General features: G+C 37.4%; 1 protein-coding gene across 5 annotated transcripts in view; it reads right to left on the bottom strand.

Annotated features, from left to right (window-relative positions):
- Positions 1-16,667, bottom strand: part of DENND4C (DENN domain containing 4C) — a 133,072-nt gene that overhangs the window by 19,576 nt on the left and 96,829 nt on the right. For all 5 annotated transcript variants that reach the window (XR_013443625.1, XM_036091726.2, XM_078061277.1 and 2 more), the window contains 7 exons: positions 13,435-14,588; positions 9,363-9,540; positions 8,581-8,690; positions 8,112-8,287; positions 4,032-4,214; positions 3,068-3,263; positions 612-857 (listed from right to left, as the gene is read on the bottom strand). Coding sequence is in view for 4 of the 5 variants with exons in the window: in XM_036091726.2 (XP_035947619.2) it covers positions 612-857; positions 3,068-3,263; positions 4,032-4,214; positions 8,112-8,287; positions 8,581-8,690; positions 9,363-9,540; positions 13,435-14,588 (2,243 nt within the window). In the remaining variant the exon portion in view is untranslated. The remainder of the gene's footprint in view (positions 1-611; positions 858-3,067; positions 3,264-4,031; positions 4,215-8,111; positions 8,288-8,580; positions 8,691-9,362; positions 9,541-13,434; positions 14,589-16,667) is intronic.

Raw genomic sequence — 16,667 nt, 5'->3', positions numbered from 1 at the left:
CCCCAGTACGAGGACAGCAGGGGCTATAAAGTCAGACAGGCAGACCGTGGTCTGGGCTCCCCATCACGCAGTAGGTATGGGACCTTGCGGAAATTATTTCTCTAACTTTTAATTATATCATCTGAAAAATATGGGCAAGAGGAGGCCTGTAAAATAAAGTTTTGAGAATTTCAGCTGGAGATTTGATAGTTCAGAATAAAAACTACCTTTTCTAGCCACCCTCACAACTAGATATAACCATATAACTGAATTCAGGCCAAACAGATACGTAGATAAATGTTACGTGCAACTCTAGGAACTATCCCTAGAGAAAGAAGACGTACTCTTCTCCATCCATTTTTATCCTTACTGCTGGCTGGAATGTGGATGTGATGGTTGGAAATAGAGCAGCCATCCTGGACCAGGTACAGAACTTGGAAATAGAGGTTATGCACAGCTGGCCAGAAAGACAGAAGGATCTCACGTGCCTAACATTTTACCATTCCAGGACCAATGTGAGAGAAGTAACATACATCTTGTTAAGGCATTGTTGTTGTAGACGCTGTTACTTGAAGTTAGGCCTCACTCCAACCAACCCCAGTGTAGTATAAGTACGCAAGTCGGTACCCTACCTGTACACCTCCATTACAATGTTCGGATGTGAGGATGAGTCCCGGCAAGTTACTAGCAAGGTCCAAACGTCTGAAATACCAAACGAGGTTCCAGAAAATGATTGGATGTTGATTGATGAAAGAGGATGTGTGAATCACTTGATCACCTTCATTTTCTAGCAAAGATTCAAGTTCTTTACGAAGCACTAGAGGACTCAAGTAGGGCACAGAAACAGGGGGAGGATTGGGTCTTTTTCCTAAAGGATCCTTTAAAAAATAAAAATACAGGAAGAAACGAGTATTATCTATTCTGTACGTTTAAGAGTACTTCTCAGTGAGATTATGCTTTATCTATCCTTTCAAAATCAGTGATTTCAGAACCAGTGCTACATGCAGTATACCCTAATGAAAACCTAAAAAAAGAAAAAATACTTAATCATAAATGCCCTTAAGTTAAAGGATTACAAAAGAAAATTAATCCATATAACAGACTCTATTTTAAACATTGAGAGTTTCTCTATTTTTATAAGAAACACTACATTTCAGATGTTTTATAATGATTCCCCCCAAAAAGTAGACTTTATCTTCTTTCTAAAACTCTAAACAGATGGAGCAATCTTTGTGTTAGTACTTGATGACTCCTTTTACAATTATATCTACTTGTAAAAAGCTTGTTTTTACATTTGATTACAACAAAAACTACAGTAGTTAAAGAGCAGTTGTACAAAAGAATCCAATTTAGGGGCGCCTGGGTGGCTCAGTCATTAAGTGTCTGCCTTCAGCTCTGGTCGTGGTCCCAGGGTCCTGGGATCCAGCCCCACATCGGGCTCCGGGCTCCCTGCTAGGCGGGAAGCCTGCTTCTCCCTCTCCCACTCCCCCTGCTTGTGTTCCCTCTGTCACTGTGTCTCTGTCAAATAAATAAAATCGTTAAAAAAAAAATCCAATTTAAGTTGTGCATATTATAATCAGACTAAAACGCTTATGACCAACTCATTGAGTACCCCTACTGCCCAGGCTGAGGTCTCCAAATACCATTTCCTCTAAAAAGAACAGTGTTTCTTAGAGAAATGACTGATTCTAGGTCTAGAGAAAGAAATATATCACATGAGCATGAAACATATTATCATATAAGAAAGCAAGAAAGCTTTAAAAAAATTTATAAAAAGGCTACTAGAATTGTGTCAAAGGGACTAAGGCACCAATTTGTAGAGGCTTCTAGCTGATCAAAGATGGGATAATGTATTAATAAGGATAACAATAGCAATGGATGTAAACACAAATGTTTAAATCAATGAGTTCATGATACCCTATTCCTCCAAATTAATTGATCACCTGGGAGAATGCTAGGAACCCAACTTGTTATTTTGAAAATTGGTAAATAAAAGGAAAAAATCAGTTACCCTACCTTTCCAAAATAAACTGTGTCTTTGGAAAAGCAAACAGAAAATATGAGGCAAGTTTCTCTTTATAGATGTACCGCATATAATAAAGACAATTAGACTATCACCCTTTATAGCTGGAAATGAATAACCTGATCTGGGCATAATTGAGGCATTAATAGCTACTAGCATCACAAAGAAAGTTCATGTCTTCTATTGAGGGACATCCCACCACTGCTATTATCTTACAAAAATAAAACCACAAAACAAAAACCTGAATCTGATCAAGCTTCTAGATACAATTACCAATTTATATGATTGTAATCAACAAATAAGTTGCAAGGTTAAAGAAAGGGCCTACAGATTTAAAAAGACTAAAAAAACAAGGGCGCCTGGATGGCTCAGTCATTAAGCGACTGCCTTCGACTCAGGTCATGATCCCAGAGTCTTGGGATAGAGCCCCACACTGGGCTCCCTGCTTGGCGGGAAGCCTGCTTCTCCCTCTCCCACTCCCCCTGCTTGTGTTCCCTTCTTTAGCTCTGTCTCTCTCTGTCAAATAAATAAATAAATCTTTAAAAAGAAAAAAAGACTAAACAGATCAACCAATTGCAATGCATAGATATTATCTGATCATTCTTCAAACTACAAAGCACACACAAACTTGACATTTTTTAAACTATTAGAAATTACTTGACATTTTTTAAACCATTAGAAATTTGAACAAAGATTGAATAATTTGATATTTTTTTAGTCATATAATGGCACTGTATTTTTAAGAGTCCTTATCTCTTAGGAACTACGTAGTATACTGAAATATTTACAAATGGAATATATGATGTTTGAAGTTTGCTTCAGAAGAATCTAGGAAAGAAGTGAATAACGGTATACATGAAAGAAGAATGGCCCTAAGGTGAAAATTACTGAAGCCAGATGGCAGGTCAAAGGAACTCATTATACTCTTCTGGTTAGTTTTGTACATACTTGAAATTTTAAAAAATTCTTAGTCTGCTTATGAAAAATTTTTATCACTTGTGGATTATGTGCTGCTCTAATAAATACTTACATGAATACGCAGATAATTATAATCTTGTTACATACCACAACTTCCTGCAGACTGTTTGGGAGACTGACTGTTGAAATGCCATGAAACGGTCGCTGGGAAAAGTCAATATTTTGCAAGGGACCTCCAACACTGTGACTTCGAGTCAAAGATACATTTCGCTTTGATAAACTATTAGGCGCAGGTGAAATTTTCATAGTTTGGACTTCTCCACTGGCTCTCTTTATTTCATCACTTTAAAAAAAAATGAAGAAATGTTGTGTTTGTGCTGTAACACAATCTAAACCTGTCCAGCTAGAGTATTTTCTACAACGAATTTTGAGTCTACTGAATGTACTGGAGAATAATCAGTACCACCTTATAAGATTGACATTTCCTTCATTTTGTTAAGGGAGTCAGAAGAACAGGATGGAGTGGATGACTCCGGTGAAGGGCGGGAAGAAGACAAAGGGTAGATAATAGATAGTCTTTTTAAAAGACGAAGTGCCCATTCAGTTGCTTTATTCAAACATTATTTCATCTTTATTAAACAAAATCACCTAGAATTATGCAACTATTTGGTAAGTAGTTAACCTCTACCAGGCCACGATGCACCTAAGGACAGAGACCAGATCTTTTTTATTTTTAGTGCTTAGCATAATGCTCAGCATACAACAGGTTCTCAATATTTGATTCAATCAGTATTTAAGAGGAAGCAGTATATTTCACAGTAAAGAGAATATGTCTCTGGAAACTGGCAATGACTAACCTAAAAGGGAAAAATACTTCATACGCTTGAGAAGTTCATTTTGTAAAAGAACACTGTAAAACATTAAACATAATTTCAAAAATGGTTATCACATTCTCTCATTAGATACTTAAACAATATATCATAGAAAAAAGTTAAGATTGAATTTTTAAAATGCCAGAACTTATGCCTACATGCATCAGGTTATCTTTAAAGATGGAATTTTAATAAGGGTACCCAATTTATAATGCAGACTTCTCTGTACCCTATGGTACCTTGATTCAGTTGCGGAGGTGGTTTCTTCAGTTATGGTCTGGTTTTGCTTTGGGAAATCCATAAAATTGATCAAGTCAGGTTCTGCTGAACTAGATACAGGTTTGTGCTCTGAAGGTTCACTTGCCAATGGAATGCTGCCACTTTGTAAACTGTCACCAGAGGTACTTGGTTTCAGGAAAAAGCTAAATATGGAGCAATAAAAAAAAAAGTCTTTAAAAACCTAGAACCCTCTAAATGTCATATTTAGAATCACTTTATGATAAAACAGTCATTGATGAATTATACAATCCATAGAACTACTGCCTCTTTCAAACACACACACACACACACACCCTTCTATCATTCTTTCTCTCTTGTCGTAAACTTTTCAAATGAAAAAGGTCTCAAAGTCATTATAGTTCAATATAAGATCCTTTAAAGAAAGCTATGAAGGAAGATGGAAAGCAAAATATTTTATTAATTTTCTGAGTTAAAAAAGAGAGGAAGACAAACCATGAGAGACTATGGACTCCGGGAAACAAACTGACAGTTACAGAAGGGAGGGGGGTGGGGGGATGGGGTAACCAGGTGATGGGTATTAAGGAGGGCACGTGATGTGATGAGCACTGGGTGTTATAGGCAACGAATGAATCGTTGAATACTACATCAAAAACTGATGATGTACTATATGCTGGCTAACTGAACATAATAAAGAAAACAATAGAGCAGCAATGGCATTTTAGCATGTATAAACTTATAATTGTGTATAGTATCCTCTCTCCCTGTATAGTATCCTCTCCCCCATAAATATCCATTTTGTCTCTAGTCATTTCCTCTTCCCCTTTATTCATTATTCTGTTTTCATCTTCTCTGTCCTTCTCTTTCTGGGTGGGGGTGGAGTGAGGGTTGGGCCTTGCAAGGGACATTGAGAGAACTCTCTGAGGTAATAGTAATGTTCTGAATCTTAATAAGGGTTAGATCTGCATCAATGTGTGCATTCAATTTTCAAATGATACATTTTAAATTTGCAGATTTTCTTATATACGTCTTTATTGAAAAAGAAAAACACTGTAAACAAATACTGAACTTTAGTTAATATGTATGCTGAAGTCTTTGGGGGAGAAGCATATTAATGTCTACATCTTCTTTTAAATAAATAAAAATATAGGACTGGTGGATGAAGGGATAGACAGTTGATAAAGCAAGTACAATAAAATAGTAACTGGAGAGATGGATATTTGGGTGTCACTGTAAGAAAAATCTTTAAACTTAGCTGCAAGTTTGAAATTTTCCATAATGACATATTGGGGAGGAAAATCAACAATGCTCCTTTATACCTACTTAGAAAATATAAAATAAGGTACTTAACATAATAACTTACAAAAACACAATTAACACAAAAGGATAAGACTATGGAGAATAATTTAAAGCTTTATTAAAAGGACATAAAAGATAATCTAAAAAAATGGAGATATATACCATGTTGGTAAGAGAATAATACTGAAAATGTCCATTTTCCCCAGATTAATCTATACATCTAATGCTGCAATCTCAATGAAAACTCCAGCTGAATTTGGGGGTAGGGGGGCTAAAGTTGCTCTAAGCAAAATAAATAAATAAATTAATTAATTAATTAATTAATTAATTAAATAAAATTCCATGACGGGGAGCTTACCCTATCAACCAGATGTAACACAAACAGTAATAAAAATAGATTATTGACCAAAAAAAAAAACAGGGAACACAGAAGCAGGGTGAGGTGCGCATGGGAACTTGATATATGATAAAGGAGATGCTACCTATCAATGAAGAAAAAACAGGCTCCTTACATGGAGGAAAATAAAGCTGTATTCCTACCATCATACACAAACACAAAAGTGTACTCCAGATGGATTAAAGACCTAAATACCAGAGGTAAAATATAAAGCTAACAAAAGAAACCTCAGGAGAAACTCTTCATGTCCTACAGATGGGAAACAACTTTTAAAACAAGACCAAAAGCCACAAATCATAAGGTGGAAAATCAATGGATAATGACATCAAAATGAGTAACTTCAAGGAATTAATATCAAGAATATTCAAGACAGACGTCAACAAGAAAAATATAAAAATGGGGGCGCCTGGGTGGCTCAGTTGGTTAAGCGACTGCCTTCGGCTCAGGTCATGATCCTGGAGTCTCGGGATCGAGTCCCGCATCGGACTCCCTGCTCAGCAGGGAGTCTGCTTCTCCCTCTGATCCTCCCCCCTCTCATGTTCTCTCTCTCTGTCTCATTCTCTCTCTCAAATAAATAAATCTAAAAAAAAAAAAGAAAAGAAAAATATAAAAATGGACAAGGTAAAAATATAAACAGGCAATTCATAGAAAATGTTGGAATAATTAACAAGTACATGAAGAGATAAACTCACTAATATTGAGAGAAATTCAAACAAAAACAAGACACCATTTTATACTCATTAGAATACAAAAAACAGAAACTTGATTAATACCAAATGCTGGTACAGATACACAGAAATGAGAATTCTTAGGCACTAGTAGTGGGAGTACTGCCATCTGGGAAGCAATCTTCAATTGTTTATTGAAATCATGCATGAAAAGGACTCAATGACCTCGTTCCTAAGACTATTATTCTGAGAGAAACTATTTCACAAGTTCAGAAGGAGATATATTTTACAGTGCACTGCATCACTGCAGTGATATTTATAGTAACAGGGAACTGGAAGCAACTGAAGCAACAGTAGGATAATGGATAAGTAAAATGAGGTATTAACTTCCTACAGGAGAAAAGGAATAAACTAGATGTACATACAGCAACTCAGCTTTTAAACAGTAATAAAAATAGAGAGTATCAGTATTCTAATTATGTAAGTTAAAAATGAATAATCAGGGGAGTCTGGGTGGCTCAGTCGGTTAGCGTCTGCCTTCGGCTCAGGTCATGATCCCAGGGTCCTGGGATCAAGCCCCGCATCGGGCTCCCTTCTCAGCGGGAAGCCTGCTTCTCCCTCTTCCTCTGCCCCTGCTTGCGCGCTCTCACTCTACCTCAAATAAATAAATAAAATCTTTAAAAAAAAATGAATAATCGTACAAAACAATGTATTTTATGAGGGTATATATTCAAAGATATCACACATGGTAGAGTCAATGTCTTTGTTGGATAAAGGAATGAGAGTGGGAATGGTAGGGGGTGGTTGAGGGTAGAGCTAATAAAAGAGGATCCTTGCACAAAGCAATGACGATAGTACATCAGGAATTAGAATATAATTTCACTCAGCTCCATACCTGAAGCTAAAAGGAAAAACTAAGCTAAGAAGAAACACCTGTATGATCAGAGATTTTTTAAAAGCAGCTAAAGGTAGACAATAATATGAAGTTGTCTGCTCCATAAAACAAATAGAATATTAAGTATAATTACTTAAGCAGTTACCAAACTCTCAATTACTTAATGACTAATTATAGATCACCTAGTCTCTTTTCTATTGCCTAGAATTTGGTCATTTCACCGTACAGAGCACTACCGTAAAGGGGCAACAAGTTAGAAGAAGAGTCAAAAAAAACCCCCATCCCTCGCACCTTTATTTTTTCTTCTAGAAGATATAAAGTCATTTAGAGGGGCGCCTGGGTGGCTCAGATGGTTAAGCCTCTGCCTTCGGCTCCGGTCATGATCCCAGGGTACTGGGATCGAGTCCCACATCGGGCTCCTGGCTCAGCGGGAAGCCTGCTTCTCCCTTTCCCTCTGCCTCTCTCCCTGCTTGTGCTCTCTCTCTCTCTCTATCTCTCTGTATCTGTGTCTCAAATGAATAAATAAAATCTTTAAAAAAAAAAAAAAGTCACTGAGAAAGTAAGCTTAAAATAATGATAAACATTAAAGTTCTGAATGCTCTATAAAGTTTAGCTCCAAGGATTACTACTACTGATAATTGTGTGTTAAATAAACTGGAAAAGTAGTCTCCTATAGTACCAGTATTTTCTACTCCAATACTGAGAGTGAAGGAGAGAGAGGAAAGGGACAGCTGGAGTGTGCAATGACTATTTCACTCTTCCCCCAGGAGTCATGCCTTCTGGGAGGGCACTCACCTCTTAAGGGAGCTTTTACAATACTAACCTTGCAGAGCCTCTCAAGTCTTTAAATTCTATATTGAGAAGAGGCAAGAAGTTGCTTTTACAGAATGGACAGGTTGTATTCAAATTTGAATCATCTGCCGTCCATCCAGCCATAATTTCTTCATCATAAACTAAAGCTCCACAAGCTCTGCACTGTGAACAACTTGACATCAAAACCTAAGAGTAAAAAAGTGCAGACACTGAGAACCTCCACAGTGAAAAGTAATCTTAATAGGCCATCCTCTTGAGACACATAATTTTATTTTGTTGATCAAATTTAGAATTAACAGTTCAATCACTTTACAGATAAAACTACCAGTTTATTGCCTTACTTACGTAAAGCATGAAGCAAATTCAACAAGATGATTTACTGTTCTTTCTACAAGGGTATCAAAGAATTCTGTTAAGTGCCATTCTGAAATAAACATGTTTACAACCATTTTATCATGTACAGAATATAGAACTTTTACCTCCATTGCACAATTCTGATAGATGCTAGACATGCTGGTGTTTTGAGAAGAGCCATGGTCTGATTTTTCACAGTCCTGCCCTTTTATGCTTCTTGGAAATGGAGGTTCACCTAAAGAGAAGTAAATATAACACATTACATGAGAATGTCCTTATTCTTTGGAAATGCATACTAAAGTATTTAGGGGGAGTATCATGAAGTCTGCAATTTATTTTCAAACAGTTCAGTATAAAAATCTCTGTAGTATATATCTAAAGTTAACAATAGTTAAATCTAAGTGGAGAATATATGATCGTTCATTATATGATTCTTCCAACTATTCAGGACATTAGAAATTTTTCGTAACAGAATGTTGGAAAAAATAAATAGAATTAAAATTTCTTTAAAATAACACAGCACTAAGAAATTTCAGGGACACAGCCCAGGTATTCTCAAACTCTGGTATACATTTGATTTATCCAGAGAGCTGGTTAAAAATATATATTCCTAAGGTCCCAATCCCACAAATTCAGTCTCAAAAGTCTTAGCCTAGAGTCTGGACATTTGCCTATATTTTTAAATAAATTCTCCATGTGATTTGGACACACACTAAAGTTTGAAAACCAATGATAGAGTCCACAAATACAACTAAGGTGACTGTAATACTTAGAGATCATATAAAATAAGTGGATAGTATGGTGTGGCTCTATTAAAAATCTATCCGCTCATCTCAACAGATGGGGCTTACTGTGCATGAGGTAGGGGAGGGAAAGGTGTGTGCATACGAACGAGTCCCTCCCATACCTGTTGAGTACTGCAGTTTTCCCACATCCCCGCTGCTGCTGCTACTGCCAAGGCTTGTGTTGCTCTGGGTGAGTTCACTGGGAACCAACCCGGAAATATTCATGTTAGGTGACACATTCTCCCCCAAAATATGGTCTTCGAGGCCAGCTGGGAAGCTGTAATCTCTGTTAGTTTCCTCCTTTAATTGAAAAGAATAAAACCCCACATACATAAATAATATCTTCTCCAATGAGAATGTAGTCATGCTGCCCTTTTCAGAATTAAACTTCTCTAGAATCCTGAAATAAATTATCATCCCCATAGTTTTCAAAACCGTTCTTGAACTGTTCTCCATATTATTTGGAATTTCGTTTCCACACTCTTAAGATATTCAAGCAATGACCTACAATACTTTAAGTTTTTTTTCACCCCTGGTGAATGTTGGGGTGTCTCTCAGTAATCAGTATCATAAAATGAAGGAACTCCAGGAAGCTCAGTGTCTCCCATGCAATCAGGCGCCCCAGCACGAGGACAGCAGGGGCTATAAAGTCAGACAGGCAGACTGTGGTCTTGGCTCCCCAGCACACAGTAGGTATGTGACCTTGCGGAAATTACTTAACTACTCTAACTTTTAATTATATCATCTGAAAAATATGGGTAAGAGGAGGCCTTTAGAACAAAGTTGCCGTGAGAATTTCAGCTGGTAATATGATTTTCAGAACCACCATCATCAATATTAGAGACATAAAATAAGAATAAAGTTCCAAACACTATAGTTCTGAACTCAGTGACTGCTGATGCTTTAGTTTAGATAGAAAACATTTCAGGGGTGCCTGGGTGGCTCAGTCGTTAAGCGTCTGCCTTCGGCTCAGGTCATGATCCCAGGGTCCTGGGATCGAGCACCACGTCGGGTTCCCTGCTCGGCAGGAAGCCTGCTTCTCCCTCTCCCACTCCCCCCTGCTTGCATTCCTGCTCTCGCTGTCTCTGTCTGTCAAAAAAAATAAATAAAATCTTTAAAAAAAAAAAAAAGAAAACATTTCAATAAGCAGTTTCCTTTTTGATTTCTACTTGAAAGAAGACTCATGTTGGGGCGCCTGGGTGGCTGAGTCAGTTAAGCGTCTGCCTTCGGCTCAGGTCATGATCCCAGGGTCCTGGGATCGAGCCCCACATCGGGCTCCCTTCTCAGCGGGAAGCCTGCTTCTCCCTCTCCTACTCCCCCTGCTTGTGTTCCCTCTCTCGCTGTGTCTCTGTCAAATAAATAAATAAAATCTTTAAAAAAAAATAAAGAAGACTTGTGTCTTGTTATAAAACCATGTTAAGTGATAGAAAAATTTAACAGATATGCAGAACAGGAAATAAAAGCACTTACATGACCAACACCCACAAAATACAATCAAAATCTTAAATGTATATCCTTCTAGTCATTTTAAAATACATATATATACACTTTTATAAAACAGGATATTGTTTTTTAACCTATCCTCATGTAATATATTTTCATGTCATTAAATCTACATTATTTAAACCCCTGCAACCCAGTCCAGTTTACTGATGTACTGCAATGCATTTAGTAAATCTCTATTGCTTAAACATACAGAATGCTTTCAATTTTGTGTGTTACACTGATGAATTCCTTTGAGTTATTTTTATACATATCCCTAATTATTTCCTTGGATTAAATTCTGGATAAAAGTTATGAACATTTTTTATAGACTTTATATTCATTCCTTCATTTGAAAATATTTATTAGGTATAACCTATTTGCTTTGTTGGGCACAAGTACCAGGGCTACAGCAATGAAAAGAAAAACAAGATTAAGATATGTGACCACCTGAAATTTATAGTCACATATTCCAAGTCCAAAGTACTCTGCAGAAACGTGTTTTTTTACTATTCTTACTAACACTGTTAGATAAAATTTCAAAAATAAAATGGCTCACTCGGTTAGTTTACTTTAACATAATGCTAGGTTAAGACACTTTTGAAGCTAGCTTATTTTGTCTTTCCTTCACTGACCTTGTAAGCTCTTTTAAATGCAACAAAATGCAACTCTTATAGAACTCAATATTGTACTTTTTTTTTTTTAGAGATGGGGGAGAGAGAGAAAGAGAGGGAGGGAAGGGGAGAAGCAGAAGGAAAAGGAGAGAGAGAGAGAATCCCAAGCAGGCTCCACACTCAGCGCAGAGCCCGATGCAGGGCTCGATCTCACAACCCTGAAATCATGACCGGAGTCGAAATCAAGAGTTGGACACTTAACCAACTGAGCCACTCAGGCGCCCCCCTCAATATTATACTTTTAATTATTAGTTTGCTTATAAGGTTTTTTTTCAAATAGCATATATATCTTATTTGTCTGATTTCATTTCCTATGTCTCTAACTTCCTATTTAGAACTTTAGCAATCTGAAATGGATTCTATTTTCTTATAAAATGCATGATGTTTTAAGCCTCCATGCTTTTTCACATTATTCTCTCAGATATACCTTGCACCACCTTATCACTTTGACTAACTCAAAATTTTAAATTTATCCATCAAAACCTAACTTAGATATCACCTGCTTTGCTCTTTTTGAACAGCCCCCTATCAGAGCCCCTTCTAAGATATTGCTTCCTTCTCTGCTACTATAGTGGTTTAAAAGCATGGACTTCAGAGCTAGTCTCCCAGAGTTCAAATTCTAGTTCTGCAACTCATTAGTTGTGTGGACCTGCGGTAATTAATTAACCTCTCTGAATCTCAGGTACCTCAATCTACAAAATGGCGGTAACAATAGTACCAAAGCATGGGGTTGCTATGAAAATTACGTATCAAAATAGATATACAGCTTATGACAGTACCTATGGCATAGTGTTACAATAATAATAGTGAACATTTATAGGTGTCTGTCTTTTCCATTAAAGTACCTAAGTACTATATAATTCTTTGAACACAAAGGTGAAATTTCAATTAAATTTCTTCTATAAAACAAGTAAGCAAAATTCCCCCCTTTCTATTTCATAGAAAGGTCTAACGATTCTCTTTTCAATAATTTTTTTTTAAGATTTTATTTATTTATTTGATGGAGAGACAGAGAGAGAGGGAACACAAGTAGGGGATGTGGGAGAGTTGGAGAAGCAGGCTCCCCGCTGAGCAAGGAGCTCGATGAGGGACTCGAACCCAGGACCCTGGGATCATGACCTGAGCCGAAGACAGACGCTTAACGACTGAGCCACCCAGGAGCCCCTCTTTTTTCAATAATTTTTAGAAGAATTCGCAACTGTTGTTATGCAGTATGAAATCTATGGATTAAGTTGTAGAGTGATTCCATATATATTAAAGAGATAACACAGATAAAAGTTATTTTAAAAAAAGTGAAATGCGGGGCGCCTGGGTGGCTCAGTCGTTAAGCGTCTGCCTTTGGCTCAGGTCATGGTCCCAGGGTCCTGGGATCAAGCCCCACATCGGGCTCCCTGCTAGGCGGGAAGCCTGCTTCTCCCTCTCCCACTCCCCCTGCTTGTGTTCCCTCTCTCGCTGTCTCTCTCTCTGTCAAATAAATAAAATCTTTAAAAAAAATAAAGTAAGGGGCGCCTGGGTGGCTCAGTTGGTTAAGCGACTGCCTTCGGCTCAGGTCATGATCCTGGAGTCCCGGGATCGAGTCCCACATCGGGCTCCCTGCTCGGCAGGGAGTCTGCTTCTCCCTCTGACCCTCCTCCCTCTCATGCTCTCTGTCTCTCATTCTCTCTCTCGCAAATAAATAAAATCTTAAAAAAAAAAAAAAATTAAAAAAAAAATAAAAAATAAAGTAAAATAAAATAAAGTGAAATGCTATGCAAATATAATATGGCATTATTGTTAAAGTACTCATCATTAGTACTTTCAAAGAAATAAACTTAATGTGTTATTCAGACTCATCTATGGAATTATATCGTCCTGACATCCTGTTTCTTTATTATTAATTTCCATACATTGATGTTCAAGTCATTTCAAGAAAGAAACAGGATATGCATAAAGTCTTAAGATATAAAAAACCAAAGTTAGCAGAAATCTCTAAAGAATAATTTACATATAAAAAAATACTAGAAACATTCCCATATCAGACCACATAAAACACTCTTACCTCATCATCCGAGTAGCTGTAGGCAGACGCTACGGCTACCCACATCTTACTGGCTACTGTTGCCGCTTGTTTCATACCAGATTTCAGGACCTCCATCTTGGGCCCTGAGAGTATATGATCTAGCTTTAGCCCTGACAAAGAATTCACCACAGAACCCAATGAGCCATGTGGTGAAGAGCGCACCAGTGCCGATAAAGTCGAGCGTTCTTTAGGACCACGAGAGGGAGTCTGCTGCTTGAAACGCCCGGCGAAAGTTTTAGAGCTGGCTTCTGCAGGGGAGCTCTTTTCACTTTCGGGATCTTCCTGTGCTGCTGGACCATGCTCTAAAGGTAGGCTTGAGCTCCTCTCCAAAGGGTGAGTAAAGGCACTGGTCGGGCCAGACTCTCTGCTTCCCTCTCTGTGTAATTCCATACTGGAAGACTTGCTACCCAGGGGGCTCTTTAGGTTCATATAGCTTTCGATTTCATCAGCCAGATTACGGGCAATAACTGGAGAAGACACATTATCTTCAGGATCTGCAGTTTTTTCTCCTGTACATTCAGTGGCTAAAAGAGACAAAGGATCTAGTCCAGTTTCAACATCCTCCCTCTCAACAGCTTTAACGACACCATATAAACTACTTCTCTTATTTATTAGATCTCTGGATCCTACTTTCAGGTCTCTGTTACCATCACTTTGTAGACTGTCACACGCATCCTTTTCCATAGGAGTTTGAGCTACACTGTCATCAACCACAGGTTCCAGGAGCTCTTGGCTTTCCTCAAGCATCTCTAACACTGGAGAAGATCTGTGCTCTGAATCCCAAGTGCTCTCAGACACACGAGTCCTAGCATCAACTAGATGACAACTAACACTCTCAAAGCTATGGGTGCTTGCAGCTCGGAGTTGAGAGGTCTTAGGACAGGTCAGTGCTGCTGTGAGAATCTTGGCATCCGCTCCCATCATAATAGCCACTTCACTCGAATTCAAATCCAAGCTGCTCTTCTTGAGCAACATTCCTGCTCGACTTTCAGAACTGAAACTACAACTCCTCTCTGGAAAATGCTTTTGTCTTTTATCTCCTCTATCACCATTCTTCTTGAGATTAGTAACTTCACCAAAGACTGCATCTTCAACTGGATCTTGAGTAGCAAATGGCACATTTGCTGTACTACCTAAAGGAAAAGTACAATATTAGAAATGAAACTGTTTTCTGATATAACTTCTAGAAAAATGTCTTTCTGATTTTTGAAAAGGAACACATACTCAGAGTAAAAGATTCAGAGTTTATTTTTTAAAAAGATTTTATTTGAGAGAGAGAATGAGAGAGAGCGAGCGAGCATGAGAGGGGGGAGGGTCAGAGGGAGAAGCAGACTCCCTGCTGAGCACGGAGCCTGACGCGGCACTCGATCCTGGGACTGCAGGATCATGACCTGAGCCGAAGGCAGTCACTTAAACAACTGAGCCACCCAGGCGCCCCAAGATTCAGAGTTTAGAAGGTACAAAGAAAGTATACAGGAAAAAGAACCACCAAAAAACCTCCATTCAATCCTGCCTCCCAGAGATAACACTGTGATGTATAACCTGCCCTTCACCCTCTACACATACACAATTTACAAATCATGCAATATATGCTGCAGATACCTGTACTATTCACCAAACTTGATCACATTTATCAAATATAGATCTATAAATACATCTTACAGTTGAAAAGTTCTACATTCAATTTAAGAAATATATTTTGTGTTAAATAACTGACCTAAAAAGTTTACAAAATCACTTCCCTTCTGGCTTTCATATATCTAATTCAACAAATATTTGCCAGGAATCTACTCCGCACAAAGTAAATTCATAATCATGGAGGAATTATATATTTGCTAAAACCGAAGCCTTACTGCTCCGAAGTAAAATAATTCCCCAAAGTAAAAGAATCTAGAATGGAGTCCTTAGACTTGGCAAATTCCAAGAAGGCTGATAAAATCTGAATAGCTCCAAATTTCTGAGATATATTCATTCCTTCAACAAATACTCAAATGTCTACTAGCAGTCACCATATAAGGTGCTAGGAATATAACAGACATGATCCCAGATCTCTCACCGAGTTCAGTCTTGTTTGATCAAGTGGAACAAAATTATGCCAGTAGTTGTAGGGGGAAGTAGTCTTTTTTTTTTTTTTTTTTTTTTTTTTTTTAGGGTTTTTGTTTGTTTAGTTTTTATTTAAATTCCAGTTAGTTAACACACAGTGTAATATTAGTTTCAGGAATAGAATTTAGTGATTCATCACTTACATACAACGCCCGGTGCTCATCACAAGTAGTCTTTTATTCCTTACTACTATGCAATTTTTTCCCATTCCAAGACCAAAAGCTATCTCCTATTTGAATCATTATCAGAACTTAAGTCTACCCATTCCTATTTAGGATTCTCATTTGTTTTTTAAAAGGCATAATGACCTAGGAGATTTGAGGGAAAAGCTGTCTTTAATAAAGTCTTCTTTTTATCTTCCAAATTAATTTCAAGGTTCTTTTTAAGCTTCCAAATTGGTACCAAATAATAATCATAATCACACCGATTAAACAGAATAAGCACTTAGAGTTATTTCACAACTTTTAGGAGAATTAAATTAGCCTATTTTACAACTCCAAAATTTGTGCCTGCTTTACAAACTTTTACCAGTATTTGAGAAACAGATCTTAGCAAATTTACTGGTTCTCAGAGTATTTCCAGGAATTTCGTGGCACATTTTTTTCAATTTTAAAACAAATTTGACCCTTTGATATATTGGCAAAAGCCCCATTACTACCTCTTCCTTTCTTATTAGAATAAATCTTCCCACATCAAGACATAACATGGACACAGAATGAATAAAGAGGGAAGGAAACACACCAGACCCCAGATCTTGTCCATGTCAATATTCTGAGAAGATTATAAACCTTTGATGAAGAAAACTCTGCCCTCCTCCTTTTTCTTTTTTAAACGGGCTAGCAACAGGTTGGGAAAATAGGATACAGAACATATATATCAATTATTTTTCCAAAAACCTTTTCATCCACCTCTTGAATACTACCTGCTCCCCAAAACAAACAAACAAACAAACTGAATTTAGTATCAGTAAATTTTAAAAGAAGGAGAGAATTTTGGAATAAGGAGTATTCCTACATGGATTTAAGAAGCTGAGCAAATTAATTTCTATAGTCATACCACAGATACACTTAAGACAGTTGACTTTAGAGAAGTGAATTATAGCAACTACT

Source organism: Halichoerus grypus, chromosome 14 (assembly GCF_964656455.1).
Source record: "Halichoerus grypus chromosome 14, mHalGry1.hap1.1, whole genome shotgun sequence".
Lineage (NCBI taxonomy): Eukaryota > Metazoa > Chordata > Mammalia > Carnivora > Phocidae > Halichoerus > Halichoerus grypus.
This window is presented reverse-complemented; position numbering and strand designations above follow the sequence as displayed.